At 34.1% G+C, this 16,702-nt stretch overlaps 2 protein-coding genes across 2 annotated transcripts; one reads left to right on the top strand and one right to left on the bottom strand.

Annotated features, from left to right (window-relative positions):
* Window positions 1-9,374: 9,374 nt before the first annotated feature.
* On the bottom strand, window positions 9,375-12,133 carry LOC112702252 (glucan endo-1,3-beta-glucosidase). The gene is made up of 3 exons (XM_025753215.3): window positions 11,745-12,133; window positions 10,269-11,618; window positions 9,375-9,772 (listed from the first exon to the last, which is right to left on the bottom strand). Exons 1-3 carry the CDS (start codon window positions 11,800-11,802, stop codon window positions 9,738-9,740), a joined length of 1,443 nt encoding a protein of 480 aa, XP_025609000.1. The 5' UTR covers window positions 11,803-12,133; the 3' UTR covers window positions 9,375-9,737.
* A 2,068-nt stretch (window positions 12,134-14,201) lies between these two features.
* LOC112702251 (small ubiquitin-related modifier 2) lies at window positions 14,202-16,241 on the top strand. Its single transcript, XM_025753214.2, has 3 exons — window positions 14,202-14,405; window positions 15,581-15,730; window positions 15,828-16,241. Exons 1-3 carry the CDS (start codon window positions 14,340-14,342, stop codon window positions 15,888-15,890), a joined length of 279 nt encoding a protein of 92 aa, XP_025608999.1. The 5' UTR covers window positions 14,202-14,339; the 3' UTR covers window positions 15,891-16,241.
* Window positions 16,242-16,702: the final 461 nt, after the last annotated feature.

The following is a 16,702-nucleotide window of genomic DNA, read 5'->3' as shown; positions in this document are numbered from 1 at the left end:
CATGCACTAGTATTCACAAATTGGTGGCATATGTAGGAGACATACATTTTAAAAGGCACTATTTGATAAAATTACTTTTAAAATATAAAAAACTTTAATAAATATTAATATAGAAAACTTTTTATGAAACAATAAATATATACTTTTATACAATTCATATTCCCATACAAAATAAAAAAACACAGAACATACAAAATAGAAAAAAGAAAAAAAGAGAACCACAAAATATGATATTTCCTGTCTTCTTTATATCTCTTGGTATGCACAATATGCATGACAATAAGCACCTTTCTAACACAACATCATGTTTGGAACAACCGATGAAACTAGAATGCATAGTGCAGTACCAATAAACACGTGGCAAGCATACTTACAAACACTAGAATAAAAACACGGTTCATATCCAACAACAATAATATTAACAAGCTAAGATTCTATGATGTTATGAGTATTTAATTTCCCGCCATAGATATCATCGATCTTTGCTTGATGAGTTAACCACATTAAGATCAACCACATATTCAATAGTGGCATTGAGGCTTTTTGCATTATTTATTAATACAAGTCATTTCTTGGCAAATTGCAAATAGAAAAACACATACTAGCATTGGTGGCATATAAAAAAGGATTAAATTACATTAATATTCTCGTGTGTATTTCTCCTTTATAACAATTTCGATGCAGAGAAGTCATTGTGCTTAGAAGTGACTGCATATTTAAGCATCTTTGTGTTTTAAGAATGTACTTCACCACATCAAGCTTTCCACTCTTTGCTGCAATGTGGAGAAATTCTTTTGCTGTATTGGTCAAAGAGAGCATGAATATTGCTATAGTGTGAGTTTAATGTACGAAAACAATATTAATGAATCTCTCATCTTTTATACTCTTTACTTTTTTATGTATTTTTCAATGTGAGACTAACTCGTTACATTTTATTTAATGTGGGACTAACTCGTTACATTGTAACCTTAACAAATTGCAAGTTCAAATTAAATTACACCTCTGCCATCTATTTTGTGGTAGGAATAATTATAAATGTTCTTACTTAGATCATTATAACATTATCGACTACATTATATTCAATTTCCTAAAAATTTGATGATATTATATACAATATATTTTTATTTATAAAAGTATAGTTAACATTTAATATTTAAATACCAATAGAATTGATCTGAATGATAATCAGCTTGAATTCACTTAAATAGGTCTTGAGTTCGATATCTAGTGTATGCAACTATCTCGGATAAGAGACTCACCCACCATAGTCAGATGTACAACTCAGGTCGGGTCTGATTAGTCGGGACGAAATTTCAGATACTAGGCAGGAAAAAGAAAATATTGGTGAAAATTCAGGTGCAGTCGATTTTATGTGAAGTTGATAGTTGAGAGCCGTTAGATGGAACTTTAGTCAAATCAGTCAAATTATCTAACGACTCTCAGTTATCAACTTCACGTGAAGTCGATTGCACCTGAGTTTTTACTGTTTTTTTGAATTAGTATAAGCAGAACATATTATCAACAGGCATCATGTATAGTGGAAAAAGAAATTCAAGACTAATGTAATATACAAAGATTATATGCTGGAGTAGTGTTTGGAATTTGAATGTCAAAAGTGGAGATCAAAATGGATTTATCATGAAAAAAGAAACAGATTATTTGATGATATGCTCTTGATATTCACTGTTAATGTGAGAGACAGAAAGAGTAGGATTTTTATTCTTTACTTGTTGAAAAGCTAAGCAGTTGGTTTGATTATGCCTATATAATTATATATTAAGCGAAACTACATGCGATCTAGTATTTGATTGATCATTGATCTTAATCATAAAACATATAAAATCAATAATTAAAATTCCTGAAAACTTTTAATATATCTAAAATGCATTCAATAATATATAGATATTGTTTTCCATACACGTATGTTATTGGAAACAAGAAGAGTGAAATGAGACATTGACCATAAATGAATTGTTGGAATTACTGTGAGTAAACGACAGGGCATGTGAGTTAGTGGAAAATGACAATTTGAGAGTTGCAGTGATCAGAGTTGAGAGAAGAAGAATCTTAGATATGTGCATCACAGCTCGTGCTGGCTTCAATATTCATTCAACATAGCCCGACACATTAGGCGGTGCCACCACCTAATCATTTCTGTAAGCTTTCCAAGTAACATGCCTTTTTATCCATTTCTCTTACCCTATCATTACTCTAATATTCTCACATCACAAATTAATCCTACTATATTATTATTCGTTTCTAAGAAAAGTATAAAATGCATTTATGTTATGTATAAAAAGTTGTTTTATTATGAAATCACTTTCTCCTAAAATTAACTTCAGCAAAATCAAGACCACCATTACACCATATAGATTCATTCTTGTTTGATGGGCACATGGGCAGAGTTGCATCATCTTCTGATTGTTTCTCAAAATGATGTGAGGATTTGAGAATAGTTTACTGTGTCAAAGGGATTAGATCATGAATTGAAACACTTGTACATGTTCATGGATTTAATCAATCATGAAATAAGAAATTAAAGTTACCAGTTATTATTAACCAACACAAAACCCTATCATTATTGAACACACATGACGTATAGTGTCAGAGGGTAACTATTTTTTAAGTACCTTTAGTCACATGGGTTCAACTTCCGGGGCCCGGTCAGGGATAAAAATGGAAAATTACAATACACAAAGAATATGCACTTTTAGGGTGTCAAAAATATATAGTATGATGCGGAGAATGTCATGTATGTTGTAAAATAAAAGATATATATAAAATAAAGATGTATAAATAGGAGATTTTAGTATTAAAATAATTAGTTCAATAATAATTTATATATATATAATAATATTATATGTTGTAATGTGTATATATATATAAAGATAGAAAGAAGTATTAAAAATAAAGAGAGAGAATCGCATATGTTTATTGTTACTATCTCAATATAATAAAGATGATTAATATTGCTATTAATATAATATGTAAAGAGTAATAGAAAAGAGAATTTAAAATACTAATAAAATAAAAGAAGAGAAAGAATTGTAGAAGAAATATAAAGAGAAGAGTATTTGATTGCAGCATAAAGAGAGAGTATTTGTTTATTATTGTGTGTGTTAACAACGGAGGTTAACCTCCTATTTATAAGCATATGGGAGGAATGTTTTCAACCCATATTAATTTTATTCTCTATTGGTAACATAAAAACTGAGTCACTTGCATGGGCATCCATATCCTTTGTGTTTATCACAACACTCCCCCTTGGATGACCATTCAGGATTATTGCCTCGTTAAAACCTTACTAAAGAAAAACCCAGTGGAAAAAAAAAACTTTAGTGAAGGAAAAAGAGTACAATATCCTTTGTGACGGAGACCGCCTCATTAAAAACCTTGTCAAGAAAAACCCAATAGGAAAAAACCTGACCAAGGAAAAAAGAGTACAGTCTCCCTCTCATGCCGCCATCATTTAATGTCTCGAAATCGGCACATCCCAATCTCATGTACCAATCTTTTAAAGGAGGATTTTGGGAGCGACTTTGTAAATAAATCTGCCAGATTATCACTTGAGCGGATCTGTTGGATATCAATTGTCCCTTGATTTTGAAGATCATCAGTGAAGAAGAATTTGGGAGAAATATGCTTTGTTCTATCACCTTTGATGTAGCCGCCTTTAAGTTAAGCAATGCATGCTGTATTATCTTCAAACAGGACAGTTGGAGCTATCTTATGATCAATCAGTCCACATGATGACAAAATATATTGAATCAGACTCCTCATCCAAAAACACTCGCGACTAGCTTCATGAATCGCCAGTATTTCAGCATGATTGGAGGAGGTTGCTGCTATCGTTTGTTTCGTGGACCTCCATGATATAGCTGTTTCACCATATGTAAACAGATATCCTGTTTGAGATCTCCATTTATGTAGATCAGACAAGTAGCCAGCATCTGCATAACCAACTAGTTGTGACTTGGATCCATAGGGATAAAGCAATCCCATATCAATCGTTCCATGAAGCTATCGAAAAATTTGTTTGATTCCACTCCAATGTCTTCTGGTTGGAGAGGAACTATACCTTGCTAGTAAATTCACCGCGAATAATATGTCAGGTCGCGTATTATTAGCAAGATACATTAGCGCTCCAATGGCACTAAGATATGGTACTTCAGGACCAAGGATATCTTCATTTTCTTCTTTAGGGCGGAATTGATCCTTTTTCACATCCAAAGATCTTACGATCATTGGGGTACTTAATGGATGTGATTTATCCATATAAAATCTTTTCAAGATCTTCTCTGTGTATGTCGCTTGATGAATAAAGATCCCATTTTTTGTATGCTCGATCTGTAGGCCAAGACAAAATTTAGTCCTTCCAAAATCTTTCATCTCAAACTCTTCTTTCAGAGTTTTTATAATTGTTGGAATCTCTTCAGGAGTCCCAATGATATTTAAATCATCAACATACACAGCAATTATAATGAATCCAGATGCGGTTTTCTTTATGAAAACACATGGACAGATATCATCATTCTTGAATCCATTTTTGGCTAGATACTCAGTAAGACAATTATACCACATTCGTCCAGATTGCTTTAGACCATATAAAGATCTTTGCAATTTGACTGAGTATAACCCTTGCGAATATTCATTAGATGGTTTAGATATCTTTAATCCTTCAGAGACTTTCATATAGATATCCCTATCTAATGAGCCGTATAAATAGGCTGTTACCACATCCATTAAATGCATATGTAGTTTATGATATGCAGATAAACTGACCAAATAACGCAATATTATCGCATCTACTACAGGGGAATACGTTTCTTCATAATCTATACCGGGGCTTTGTGAAAAATCTTGTGCCACAAGTCGGGCTTTATAGCACACAACTTCATTTTTTCCATTTCGTTTTCTCACAAATATCCACTTATATCCAACAGGTTTTACATCTTCAGGTGTACGGACTACAAGTCCAAAGACTTCACGTTTTGCAAGTGAGTCTAATTCAGCCTTCATGGCTTCTTTCCATTTTGACCAATCATTCCTTTGTCGACATTCTTCAACTGATCTTGGCTCAAGATCCTTACTTTCATGCATGATATCTAATGCCACATTATATGCAAATATTTCATTGACAATTGTCTTATTTCGGTCCCATTTCTCTCCTATAAAGACATAATTTATCGAGATCTCGTCATTTTCACAATTTTCAGGTACCTGAACGTCTTCTGGAATTATATCAGAATTTTGGACAACTGCAGGTGTCTCTACTATGTCTTTTTCAACAGGAATATTATTTACCTCTTTTCTCTTTCGAGGATTTTTGTCTTTGGAACCGACAGGCCTGCCACACTTTTGGCGTAAATTTGCTTCAGTGGCTACTTGTCCTACTGGGACATCAATTAGAATGGGGGTATTTTCCGCTGGTATATAAGATTTGGTAATCCTCTTTGTATCGGAAAATGCATCAGGCAATTCATTTGCTACTTTTTGCAAATGTATAATCTTTTGAACTTCCAGTTCACATTGCCTTGATCGAGGATCTAAATGCATCAACGATGATGCATTCCAGTTAAGTTCCTTTTCAGGAGGCTTATTCTCTCCCCCTAATATTGGAAATTTTGATTCATCAAAATGACAATCCGCAAACCGGCTTTAAATACATCTCCAGTTTGTATCTCAAGATACCTCACTATAGAGGGAGAATCATATCCAACATATATTCCCAATTTTCTTTGGGGTTCCATTTTGGTGCGATTAAGTGGTGCAATGGGAACATATATCGCACACCCAAATATTCTTAAATGGGAGACATTTGGCTACTAACCAAAAGCTAATTGCATAGGAGAGAACTGATGATAGCTCGTTAGCCTCAAACGAATAAGTGCTGCGGCATGTAAAACAGCATGCCCCCAAACCGAGGTTGGGAGATTTGTTCTCATAAGTAAGGGTCTAGCAATTAATTGGAGGCGTTTAATAAGTGATTCTGCTAACCCATTTTGTGTGTGAACATAAGCTACTGGATGTTCAACACTTATTCCATTAGCCATACAATAAGCATCAAAAGCTTGGGAAGTAAATTCACCAGCATTATCAAGACGAATTGCTTTGATTGGATTTTCTGGAAATTGTGCTTTTAATCGAATAATTTGAGCCACTAATCTCGCAAACGCCAGGTTGCGAGAAGATAATAAGCACACATGTGACCATCTCGAAGATGCGTCTATCAGGACCATAAAATATCTAAAAGATCCACATGGTGGATGAATAGGTCCACATATATCACCTTGAATCCTTTCAAGGAATTCAGGGGACTCAAATCCAATCTTTACTGGTGATGGCTTTAAAATTAACTTCCCTTGAGAATATGCAGCACAACAAAATTCACTAGCTTTAAGAATCTTCTGGTTCTTTAGTGAATGTCCATGAGAGTTTTCAATAATTCTTCTCATCATGGTTGTTCCCGGATGACCCAAACAGTCGTGCCAAGTTATGAATTCATTTGGGCTAGTAGACTTCTGGTTTACAATGGCATGTGATTCAATTGCACTAATCTTGGTATAATACAACCCAGATGAAAGTGAGGGTAATTTTTCTAATATAACTTTCTTATTTGAATCATGAGTTGTGATACATAAATACTCATGATTTCCCTCATTCATCGTCTCAACATGATATCCATTTCGGCGAATATCTTTGAAACTCAACAAGTTCCTCAGAGACTTAGTAGATAATAGTGCATTATTTATTATAAATTTTGTTCCTCCAGGAAACAAAATTATAGCTCTTCCGGAGCCTTCTATCACATTGCCTGAGCCAATAATAGTATTAACATATTCCTCTTTTGGCACAAGATGGGTAAAATATATATCACTTTTGAGAATAGTGTGCGAACTTGCACTATCCGCAAGGTATACATCTTCATTACATATCCTTGCCATTCTCTTCAAAAACAAATGATAATAATAATAAAATGAGTAGAAGTACATGCACATTAAAATTATTCATATGAATACTTAGCAAACACATATATATATCAAATTATTCCATCATTGATCAAATAGTCAATATTTCCTTCAGAATCCTTAAAGAAATTAGATACATCATAATGAGTGGTGGAATTTTCATCATTTGAAACAAAATTTGTTTCCTTTCCTTTGTCATCTTTTTTCAAGGATGCTTGATAAAGATCAACTAGGTGCCTTGGCGTACGACAGGTACGTGACCAATGACCCTTTCCACCACAACGGAAGCATTTATCCTCAATTGATATACTTTGCCCATTATTTCTTTATTTATCCCACTTCTGGTGAGATCTTTCTTGTGAACATAATTTCTTTTTCCTTCCATAATTTTTCTTATTGTCAAAATCTTGCCATTTACCTCTTCTGGGGTTAATTGCCGCATTTACTTCAGGAAATGGGGCGGCACCAACTGGGCGTGCTTCATGATTCCTTAAAAGTAACTCATTGTTGCGTTCAGCAACAAGAAAGCAATAAATTAAATCAGAATATTTTTAAATTCTTTTTCTCAATACTGCTGCTGCAGGAGCACATTCGAGACATAGAAGGTCAAAAAATTTTCCCTAACATATTGGGCTTGAGGAAGTATCACATGATTGTACATTTCTTTAAAGTCTTTCCACAGATCTGCAGGATCTATTAATGTGGGATATTCATTTTTCAATCATACGTGAAGATGACGACGAAAGAAAATTATGGCTTTGACTTTATCCTTCTGGGATGTATTATTTTCAGTCTCAATGGTATTTTCAAGATCCATTGAATCAAGATGGATTTCAACATCTATATCCATGATAAATAATTATTTCCAAATATATCAAAAGCATTATATTCAAGATGAAAGAGTTTCGACATAATAAAAAATTTGTTACCTGAAGTCTTCCTAAAAATTTGATCAGAGTCTCGTGCTGATAACGTGTTGTAAAATAAAAGATATATATAAAATAAAGATGTATAAATAGAAGACTCTAGTATTAAAATAATTAGCTCAACAATAATTTATATATATATATATATATATATATATATATATATATATATAATAATATTATATGTTGTAATGTGTATATATATATAAAGATAGAAAGAAGTATTAAAAATAAAGAGAGAGAGAATCGCATATGTTTATTGTTATTATCTCAATATAATAAAGATGATTAATATTGCTATTAATATAATATGTAAAGAGTAATAGAAAAGAGAATTTAAAATACTAATAAAATAAAAGAAGAGAAAAAATTGTAGAAGAAATATAAAGAGAAGAATATTTGATTGCAGCATAAAAAGAGAGTATTTGTTTATTATTGTGTGTGTTAACAACAGAGGTTAACCTCCTATTTATAAGCGTATGGGAAGAATGTTTTCAACCCATATTAATTTCATTCTCTATTGGTAACATAAAAACTGAGTCACTTGCATGGCATCCATATCCTTTGTGTTTATCACAACAATGTATAATTTGTGTGCAAGTTTAGGAAATTTGTTTCAATTAATCCACTGAACCATGCTGCATATATATGCAAATTTCATTTTAGATTTCGGAGAAGACAAAAAATTAATGACTTAAGACATGATAATAATATTCTTTGACTCATCAAGTGGATTGCATCAAGTGGGTTGCACTGTGTGTGGGATATTCATTGCAATTGAATGCATGAATAAAGAAATTGATTTTACTTGGATCATTAGTAAACAAACTTTTGGCAGCATTTGTTGAATAATAATGTACTTAACCATCATTAAAATTTGCACTGTAAGCTTATCTAGTGAGAAGAGCCGTATTATTTTAGTATTTCCTTTTTCTACGAGAGAATAATGCTAGTTTCAGAGATTCTTCTCATTCCCATTGGCAGTAAAAAATTAAAAATCATTCATTCTTAGATTTCTTCACGTTATCAAGTGTTGGTGCTCATCATCTTATAGAAAGTTGCTCTACTCTTTTGCCTATGTGTTTTTCATTTTCTTTAAGGAGGATTCACCTGCGGGTCATCTAAACGGGGAAGATGTTTCATTTTTCAAATGATTCTATTTCGAGTTTAAATTATGTTTCTATCTGAAAGTAAAAAAGATTACTCTCCTGTAAAAGTATTTACGTAAAAGAAAGTGTACTCGCTCTTCCGTCTTCCCTAAAGTTCTTATGTCTAAAGAACTCCAATAAAATAAAATAAAACATATAACTAACTATATAAGTTCACATGCAAATGTTATTAAATAATTAAACATCTCCTCAGCATCGTTGAGTGGCATTATAGCTATAGTTTAAACAAGTTTTCTTCTCTAACCAAGATTTGTCAGAATTTAATCCACATTAATCTATTACTACTACTCGAACATTTTGGCACAATACAGTGTCAGAAAAGGATTATTTGCCTTAAAATCTAGGTTTCAAAGTTCAAATACAAGTAATAAGTATACATATCTAAACCATTACAATGATTACTACTTTAGTCCCAAAACAAAGTCTACTGCAAAATGAAAATGAAACTTAGATATACAAATTTAGTAATCTCCAAAAGTTAATATAGCTACCCACTCCCCACCAACTGGAATGACTAAGTCCAAAAAATTTCTTGAAACTGATGATCGTCAACAACTACAATAAATTAACTCAGCTACTTTGAACTAGCCAGTAGCCACACTCCTCCCACCATATTCTTTTTTCAAATAACTTTACAATGCATAATAAGCCAAGTGCATCATACTCTTCATTCTTCAGTATCCAGTAGGGAACTCACAGTTACCATACTCTGCAAGCAAATAAATAATAATAATAATAAATTAAAAATAAAGGCCATGAACATAAAAAAATAAAACAAAATGGCATCCCAAAATTCACCAAAGGCATATATAGATGGAATCCAATGTGCTCCAGACACCCCAGTCTGACTTTTTGACTGTGTCTTTATTTCAGTAACCAATTTTCAACGCCATTTTTTATTTAATGTTATCTTTTTTAATTAGCTCAATTAGACAATTACCCTTTTCTTCCACCGAATTAGTAAAAGGCAATATTTTTTTTCCAGCTTCCAAGGTATGCTAATACACTCTATCCAATAAAGCCATGACACGTCATTCTCACGAAAGATTCCCTCCCAACCCTAATCACGTGCCTCTCTTACGTACCTGCACTATTTCCTCACCCGCTCACGTTAGCAACCCGTGTCACCATCATTCTAACCTACACCCCATAATCATAACCAAAAGACAAAAAAAAAGTGTAAGGGTTTTTTATAGAGTACTCACTAGGCTCTTGCGTGACCACGTACGCCGAACCCCCAAAATAGCAGCTACCACCCGCACGCGCCTTCTTCTGATAGTAACTGTTGAAAGCGAACGACGCGTGCGCCACGAGCGTGTTCGGATCGTAACACGTGGCACCTGGCTGTATCGGACGGCAATCAGCACCTCCCTCACCACAAGCGAAATCTAGAGCCACCTGAAGCTTCTCCTTCTGCGCATCGGGGTTCGCTACGCACCAGGTGTTCGCCGCGCTGCTCTTTGACACGCCACCATTACCAGTCGACGGAGCAGTCACAGGGTTCACAGGAGTCGCCGGAGCTGCCGTAGACGGCGATGGTGACGTCGACGGACGGTCGTGATAGTCCTTTAAACCCTCCGTTGTGAACGGAATATCGTAAACCTTCCTCTCGTCGGGGTAAAACAGTCCGAAATTCCTCTCAGACGTGGGTCCAAATTTCTGATTCTCATTAAAAAGCGCGAATAAATAAACGGTGAGATCTGCTTTAGGCCTTAGAGGGGTCCCGCCACCTGTCAAGATCTTACGGACAAGATTTCCATTGTAAGCTGCGGCGTTCTCTACACTCGCGCCTACCTCATTGTTATCTCCCTTGGAGGGCCAACCCGTTTCCGTTACAACGATCTCAACGTCGTTGTACTTAAGAGCCGAAAGCGCAGCAAAAACGGCGTCTATTTGAGCGTCGAAAAGGTTGAAGTACCTCAAGCCGTTACCGGGATCAACCACGCCGGCGTTCTGTCGGAACAGTGCATAGTCCAAGGAGATTACGTCAGCATTGGACTCGTAAGCGAAGAAGGGGTACACGTTGACCATGAGGTAGGAACCGGTTTCGCGGAGGAACCGGAGCATGGGCTCGAAAACGGGTTCGATGAGTTCCGGTCGGAATGACCCGGCGGAGGAGGGGTAAGAGTTTCCGAGTGCGGCTAGTGCGATCGGGGAAGAGACCTTGATTTGGTTGTGGAGGTTGAAGCGTATTAAAGCTTGGTGAATGTTCTTCATGGCGGGGACTAGGAACTTGGTGGTGTTGCCCGGGTCGGCGAAGACCTCGTTGCCGACGGCGATGGCCTCGATTTGTGTGTGGGGATGGTAGGCAGCGACGTTGCGGTTGACCCATGCAACGGCGAAGGAGAGGGATCTGGCGGCGGCAAAGAGCTGCTGGTTGGGGAGGTCGACGGTGACCTTGATGTCGGTGCCGGAGAGGGCGTGGAGGACGGCGGGGTCAGTGTCGTATACCTTGACGCGGTTGAGGCCGTTGGATTTCAAGAGCTGTACGACTTTGACGGCGGATGGAAGGTTGTTGGCTATGCGGCCGTAGTTGACGCCAATGGAGCCGCCATCTGTAACAGAAAACGGTTAGTAACTTACTTGCTCAGCTTCAGCTAGCTAGCATGTAACAGAAAACAGTTATTTAGTTATATGTTTAGTTAGTTAAAGAAAGAGTAACAGAAAAGAAGAATGCTTGCCTGTGAGAGTGAGGAGAGTGAGGAAGAAGGAAATGGCGGGAAGAGTGAGGCGCAACATGCTCTGTTTTTGTGGTGAACACTAGACAGAGCTTTGTTGGGAATGTGGGTGGGTAGAGTGGTGTTGTGTAGAGCGAGTGGAGAGTGTTGTTGTTTATGTATATGAATGGCGAAGGTGGTGGATTGTGAGGCTTTGAGTAGCACGAGGCAGAGAGAACTGGGTGGGACCCACCCACGATGAAAGAGAGAGGGAGCTAAAAGACGAGTGATAATAGGACCACCATGGACATGGACATATGGTTGCCATTACCAACCTGGCCTGCACTGCTCCAACGTCGTGCTTAGCTACGCCTATGCCAATGTGCATTGCTAATTGCGAAAAGAGAGAGGGTGTACTCAAATGAGAAAACGGATCCATGTTTTTTGGTTCGTTTACGACCCCACCAAAACTGGACCGTTACTAAATTATTATCATTTTTGTGTTTCTTTCTTCTTTATTATTAATTAATTTAATTAATTGCTTCTTATTTTAAGCCAAAATCATTACATTTTTAGTTTTTGTTTGTATTTTAGTGAATTAGTATTTAGTAATAGAATAATTTACTTTTTGCATGTATAACTTATAGGCTTCCATGATTATAAAATAGATTGTCGTTTATATTTTATAGAGTAACTCTCATTCTAAATAATGTTCATACTATATATTAAAAGTTTTATATCTCTTACAAATAAGGTCTATAGTATTTATAAGTATCTAACGTTTTTTTTAGTCTCCGATCTCTCAATTTTAAGCTAGTATTAAAGTCTATTCAATATAAATTGCCTGGATTCGACATCGAATATGTTGTTGAAAAATCTCTCATGCACGCTTCTCTTTGTTTTGTGCATGTTAAATTGACTTTATTTTAAAACTAAATAAATCATAGAAAGATTAAGACCTTTTTTCAAAAATTTTAAAAATACTTCTAAATTTTATTTTGTTTTAATTTTGTCCATTAATTTTTTTTTTTGTATCAAATCTATTCTTGATTGTTAAATTTTCAAAAAGTTTAGGATCAATTCAACAATAATACATAATAAGTTAATAATTATGTCTAATTTACTTGTGTTAAAAGTTGTTATTATGAAATTATTGTTGAATGATTATAAATTTTTTAAAAAATTAGCTGTTAGAATAAGTTTAACGTAAATAAAAATTTTTTAGGATAAAATTGAAAAAAAATAAAAAATTTTTAAAATTTTTTAGCATATTTTAAAGACAAAACATATAATTTACCAATTTATATTTTATTAATCAAATTTTATCATTTTTCCCCAAGAAGGAGATCGAAAACGAACTGAGCCAATAGAGTTAATATGTTGAGTAGGATATATTTGTTCATTTGTCATTGCGACACTAAAATTGTGAACTTCGTGAGGCAATGTTTTAGAGGGGCCAAGATCAAACGATTAAAAAACAAGTAATATTTGTGATTGTCAAAATTTTGGCACCAAAGAAAATGAGTGCCAAATTTTCATAATGAATATTGACAAATCAAAGCCCGATAACTTCTTCTGGAGAGCCATACATCACTGAGTTCGAATAAAAGCTCATCTTCCAACAATAACCATAACATATAACATTGACTCATGGCCATGACCGTTTGGATAAGTTTGCTTTATACTCTTTTTTTTTTATAATTAAAGGAGATTAATTGTGGTAGTTTTTTGTTTGTCCTCGAAAGGAATTTGATTTCTATGTATTGAACCTAATTAATGATTATATTGGTATAACTTTTTACATAATAAATAAGACTCCACTTTTGCTAATATAACAATACATTGTTGGATACAAGTATAATTTTTGTTATATTATATTAGAGACTCAAGGTTTTTTTAGTGATGTGCAGATGTTAAGTAAAGAAAAGAAAAATTTAAAAGGTAAGATAAATATTGGCTAATTATGTACCTAAAAAAGTTGTTTTTTCAATTTCTTTTTTTAATACTCACAAATGAAATAAAAAAATTCTTCAAATATTTTTTAAATTTCTTTTTATAATATTACAAATGAAATAAAAAGTTTTCCAAATAATTTTTAAATATTTTTAGAAGGAAAATATATAATAATTTTTAAATATAGTATTTTATTCAAACAAAAAACATATGTTTTTTTTTTTTTTTTGGGCAAGAAAAAACATATGTTTGGGTAAAGCTTAATAGTTAAATACTCTTCTTTGGTATTAATACAGGGATAAAGCCCAAAAGAAAGACCCTAACTTTCTTATAAATCTTTTTTCTTTTGTCCTTTTTTAGTGAAAAATCTCTTTCTGGTTGCAACATGTAAATCAGTGAATCCAGATTTTGTTTAGCGAATCACCCTCTGACCCAACAACATATTGATCCAACTCAGGCCCATTTTAGTTATCGATGTAGCCTGTGGGCCTCAGAGACAATTCACTGATGAATATCAAGATTCCTGGCCCATAATTTCAGCGCCACTAAAATAGAAACGTGGCTCTGGGTTATGATTTTATGAAAGAATCAAAGAAAAATTAAAAGTTCGAAATCAAAATAAAACCCTAACTTTCTGAGAGAGAATCGCAGGAAGAACGAAGAGCGATGGCTGAGGAAGACAAGAAGCCCAATGATCAATCTGCTCACATCAATTTGAAGGTCAAAGGCCAGGTTTGTTTCTATGTTCTGAAATTTTCTCACTAAATTCACTCCTTCAAGTTTTTAGAACCAACGAATTCACTGAAAAAACAAAGTACTTTTCGAAGAGGATCATATTATTCTTTTAATTTTTGGTTTATGCGTCTTCCTTGATTTTCATAAATTTTTCGTTTTTAAGTGCTCTGTAGCTCATTCGCTCCCTCTGGTGTTCTGATTTATTATCGTGATTTTTGTTTACTATATTTTTTTCCCTCTCTATTTTTTTTAATATCTTTACTTTATTTTTTAAATTGATGATTGCTTATAATATCCAGAATTCTTTCGATTTATGCTTAACCATCGCTCTAGTTGAATTCTTTTCACTTCTAAGTTATCAGCTACGTTTTGTTTAGCCAAGAGGAAATATATTAATTAGGTTTGATCCTTTATGTGTTCTTGCGTGATGTGTGTGCTGTTTGAGATACATACAACTATGCCGAATTCCTAATTGTTGAAATCCTGCTATCTATACAGAATGCTCAAATGGCATAGTTATAGTTATGTCAGTGCCTCAATTTTATTCTAAAGTGTTATGTTTGCATGTCATGTTCGTTTTTCATTTTTCATCTTTTGGAGTATCCATGCTTCAGCTAAATATCTATTTAGCCAAATTGCCATAAAGAAGAGTGTGTTTGTTGCGCTTTATTGTTATGTCACTTGCTATCCCCTATTTTCTCATCATGAAAACACATTACCAGTTCATCTGCATGTAGAAGTTAGTAAATTGACATTCCAAGGTTCCCTTAGAGAGTTGCATGATTCTTTTAGCACTTTGTTTCCTAATGTTCAATGCTGACGTTTCAATCGACAAAAGTTTGATGCCTCTACATAAATTTTGTTATGGATGAAACCTGGTATTTTTATGCAGTAGTGCAAGTTATATGAATTGTTTCGGTTTGATTCCGTGTTTCTTTTCTGGATTTTTTTTTTGTTTTGCAAAATATGATGAGTGTATAATATAATCTGGTCAAAGGTAACCAAGTCTAATTGCTTTTGTCCTGGTGTTTTTCTGTCATCTTGCACACAATGATTAGTCCTAAGTGTACAATACAGTCAAAATTTATAGCTCCTTATGGAATTGGTCTTTTTTGTATGATGACGACGATGATAAACACATGATCAAAGACTAACTTCTTATTGTTTTCTAGGATGGAAACGAAGTATTCTTCAGGATTAAAAAGAACACTCAACTGAAGAAGCTGATGAATGCGTACTGTGATCGACAATCTGTGGACTTCAACGCCATTGCCTTCTTGTTCGACGGGCGCCGTCTCAGAGCTGAACAGACCCCCGATGAGGTTTGCACCGTTCTTCACCTCTGTTGTTTCTTGATGCTGGGAAAAATATATATTAACATGCACCGTAACCCTGCTTGTTTTGTGTGTATTGCTTCAGCTGGAAATGGAGGATGGTGACGAGATCGATGCGATGTTGCACCAAACTGGGGGAGCCCTGTGAATTCAATCTATGAATATGCTTGTGAAGAATTTGATACGTAATCTAGTGTAGTTGTTAATTTGGTGAGTGTTACCATGGATATGCATGATGGGAATTGTGATACACCCTTTATTGTAGGCCCTGCTTGAAATCTCTTATGGGGTTTTGTCAAGTTTGGTCAAATCGTATGATTATGAAACCTGGATCCTTAAGTCTATATTTTGATCCTTTGACAAAAGTACACTATAATGTCTTAGAAGAGCCTCCTCTTATGTGCTATGGCCTTGAAAGGTTGAGGATATACACATTATTGGGAGAAATTCAAAAGGCACAAATAAGGGGAATACCCGAGAAATGCATTCCTTTTAATAATTCGCTGTTTCTTTCTTTCTAAAGCATTCAACTATGATTTAACTTTATGCAAACCGAGATCTGAAAATATAGCTTCATCACGATCTTTTGTAGTTTCATAACCAACTGTATCACTAACAAGAATATATTAATTGGACTGAAAATGGGTGAATCAAATGTACCAACTGGTTTTCTGAAAAATTATCAGTGGCCAAAACATCCATAATTAATTATAATACCAAAAATGCTTTAATTTTTTGTCATTAACAATTTAGTTCGCTAATTTTTTAAAAATTGATTAGTTTATTTGAGAGTAAAGTATGTTTTTAATCTCTAGTATTTGTGACTCTTTTTTAAATATTCTTAACATTTAATCTCATTTAACTTTGTTCTTAATGTTTTTAATTTGAGTCAAAGAAATTTTGAATATTAATTCTATTTAAAATTTTTGAGACAAAATTAAAAATATTCAGAAATAATTT

The sequence above is a fragment of the Arachis hypogaea genome, chromosome 7, assembly GCF_003086295.3.
Source record: "Arachis hypogaea cultivar Tifrunner chromosome 7, arahy.Tifrunner.gnm2.J5K5, whole genome shotgun sequence".
NCBI lineage: Eukaryota > Viridiplantae > Streptophyta > Magnoliopsida > Fabales > Fabaceae > Arachis > Arachis hypogaea.
Note: the sequence above shows the minus strand (reverse complement) of the source record. Positions and strands in the feature narration are given on the sequence as shown.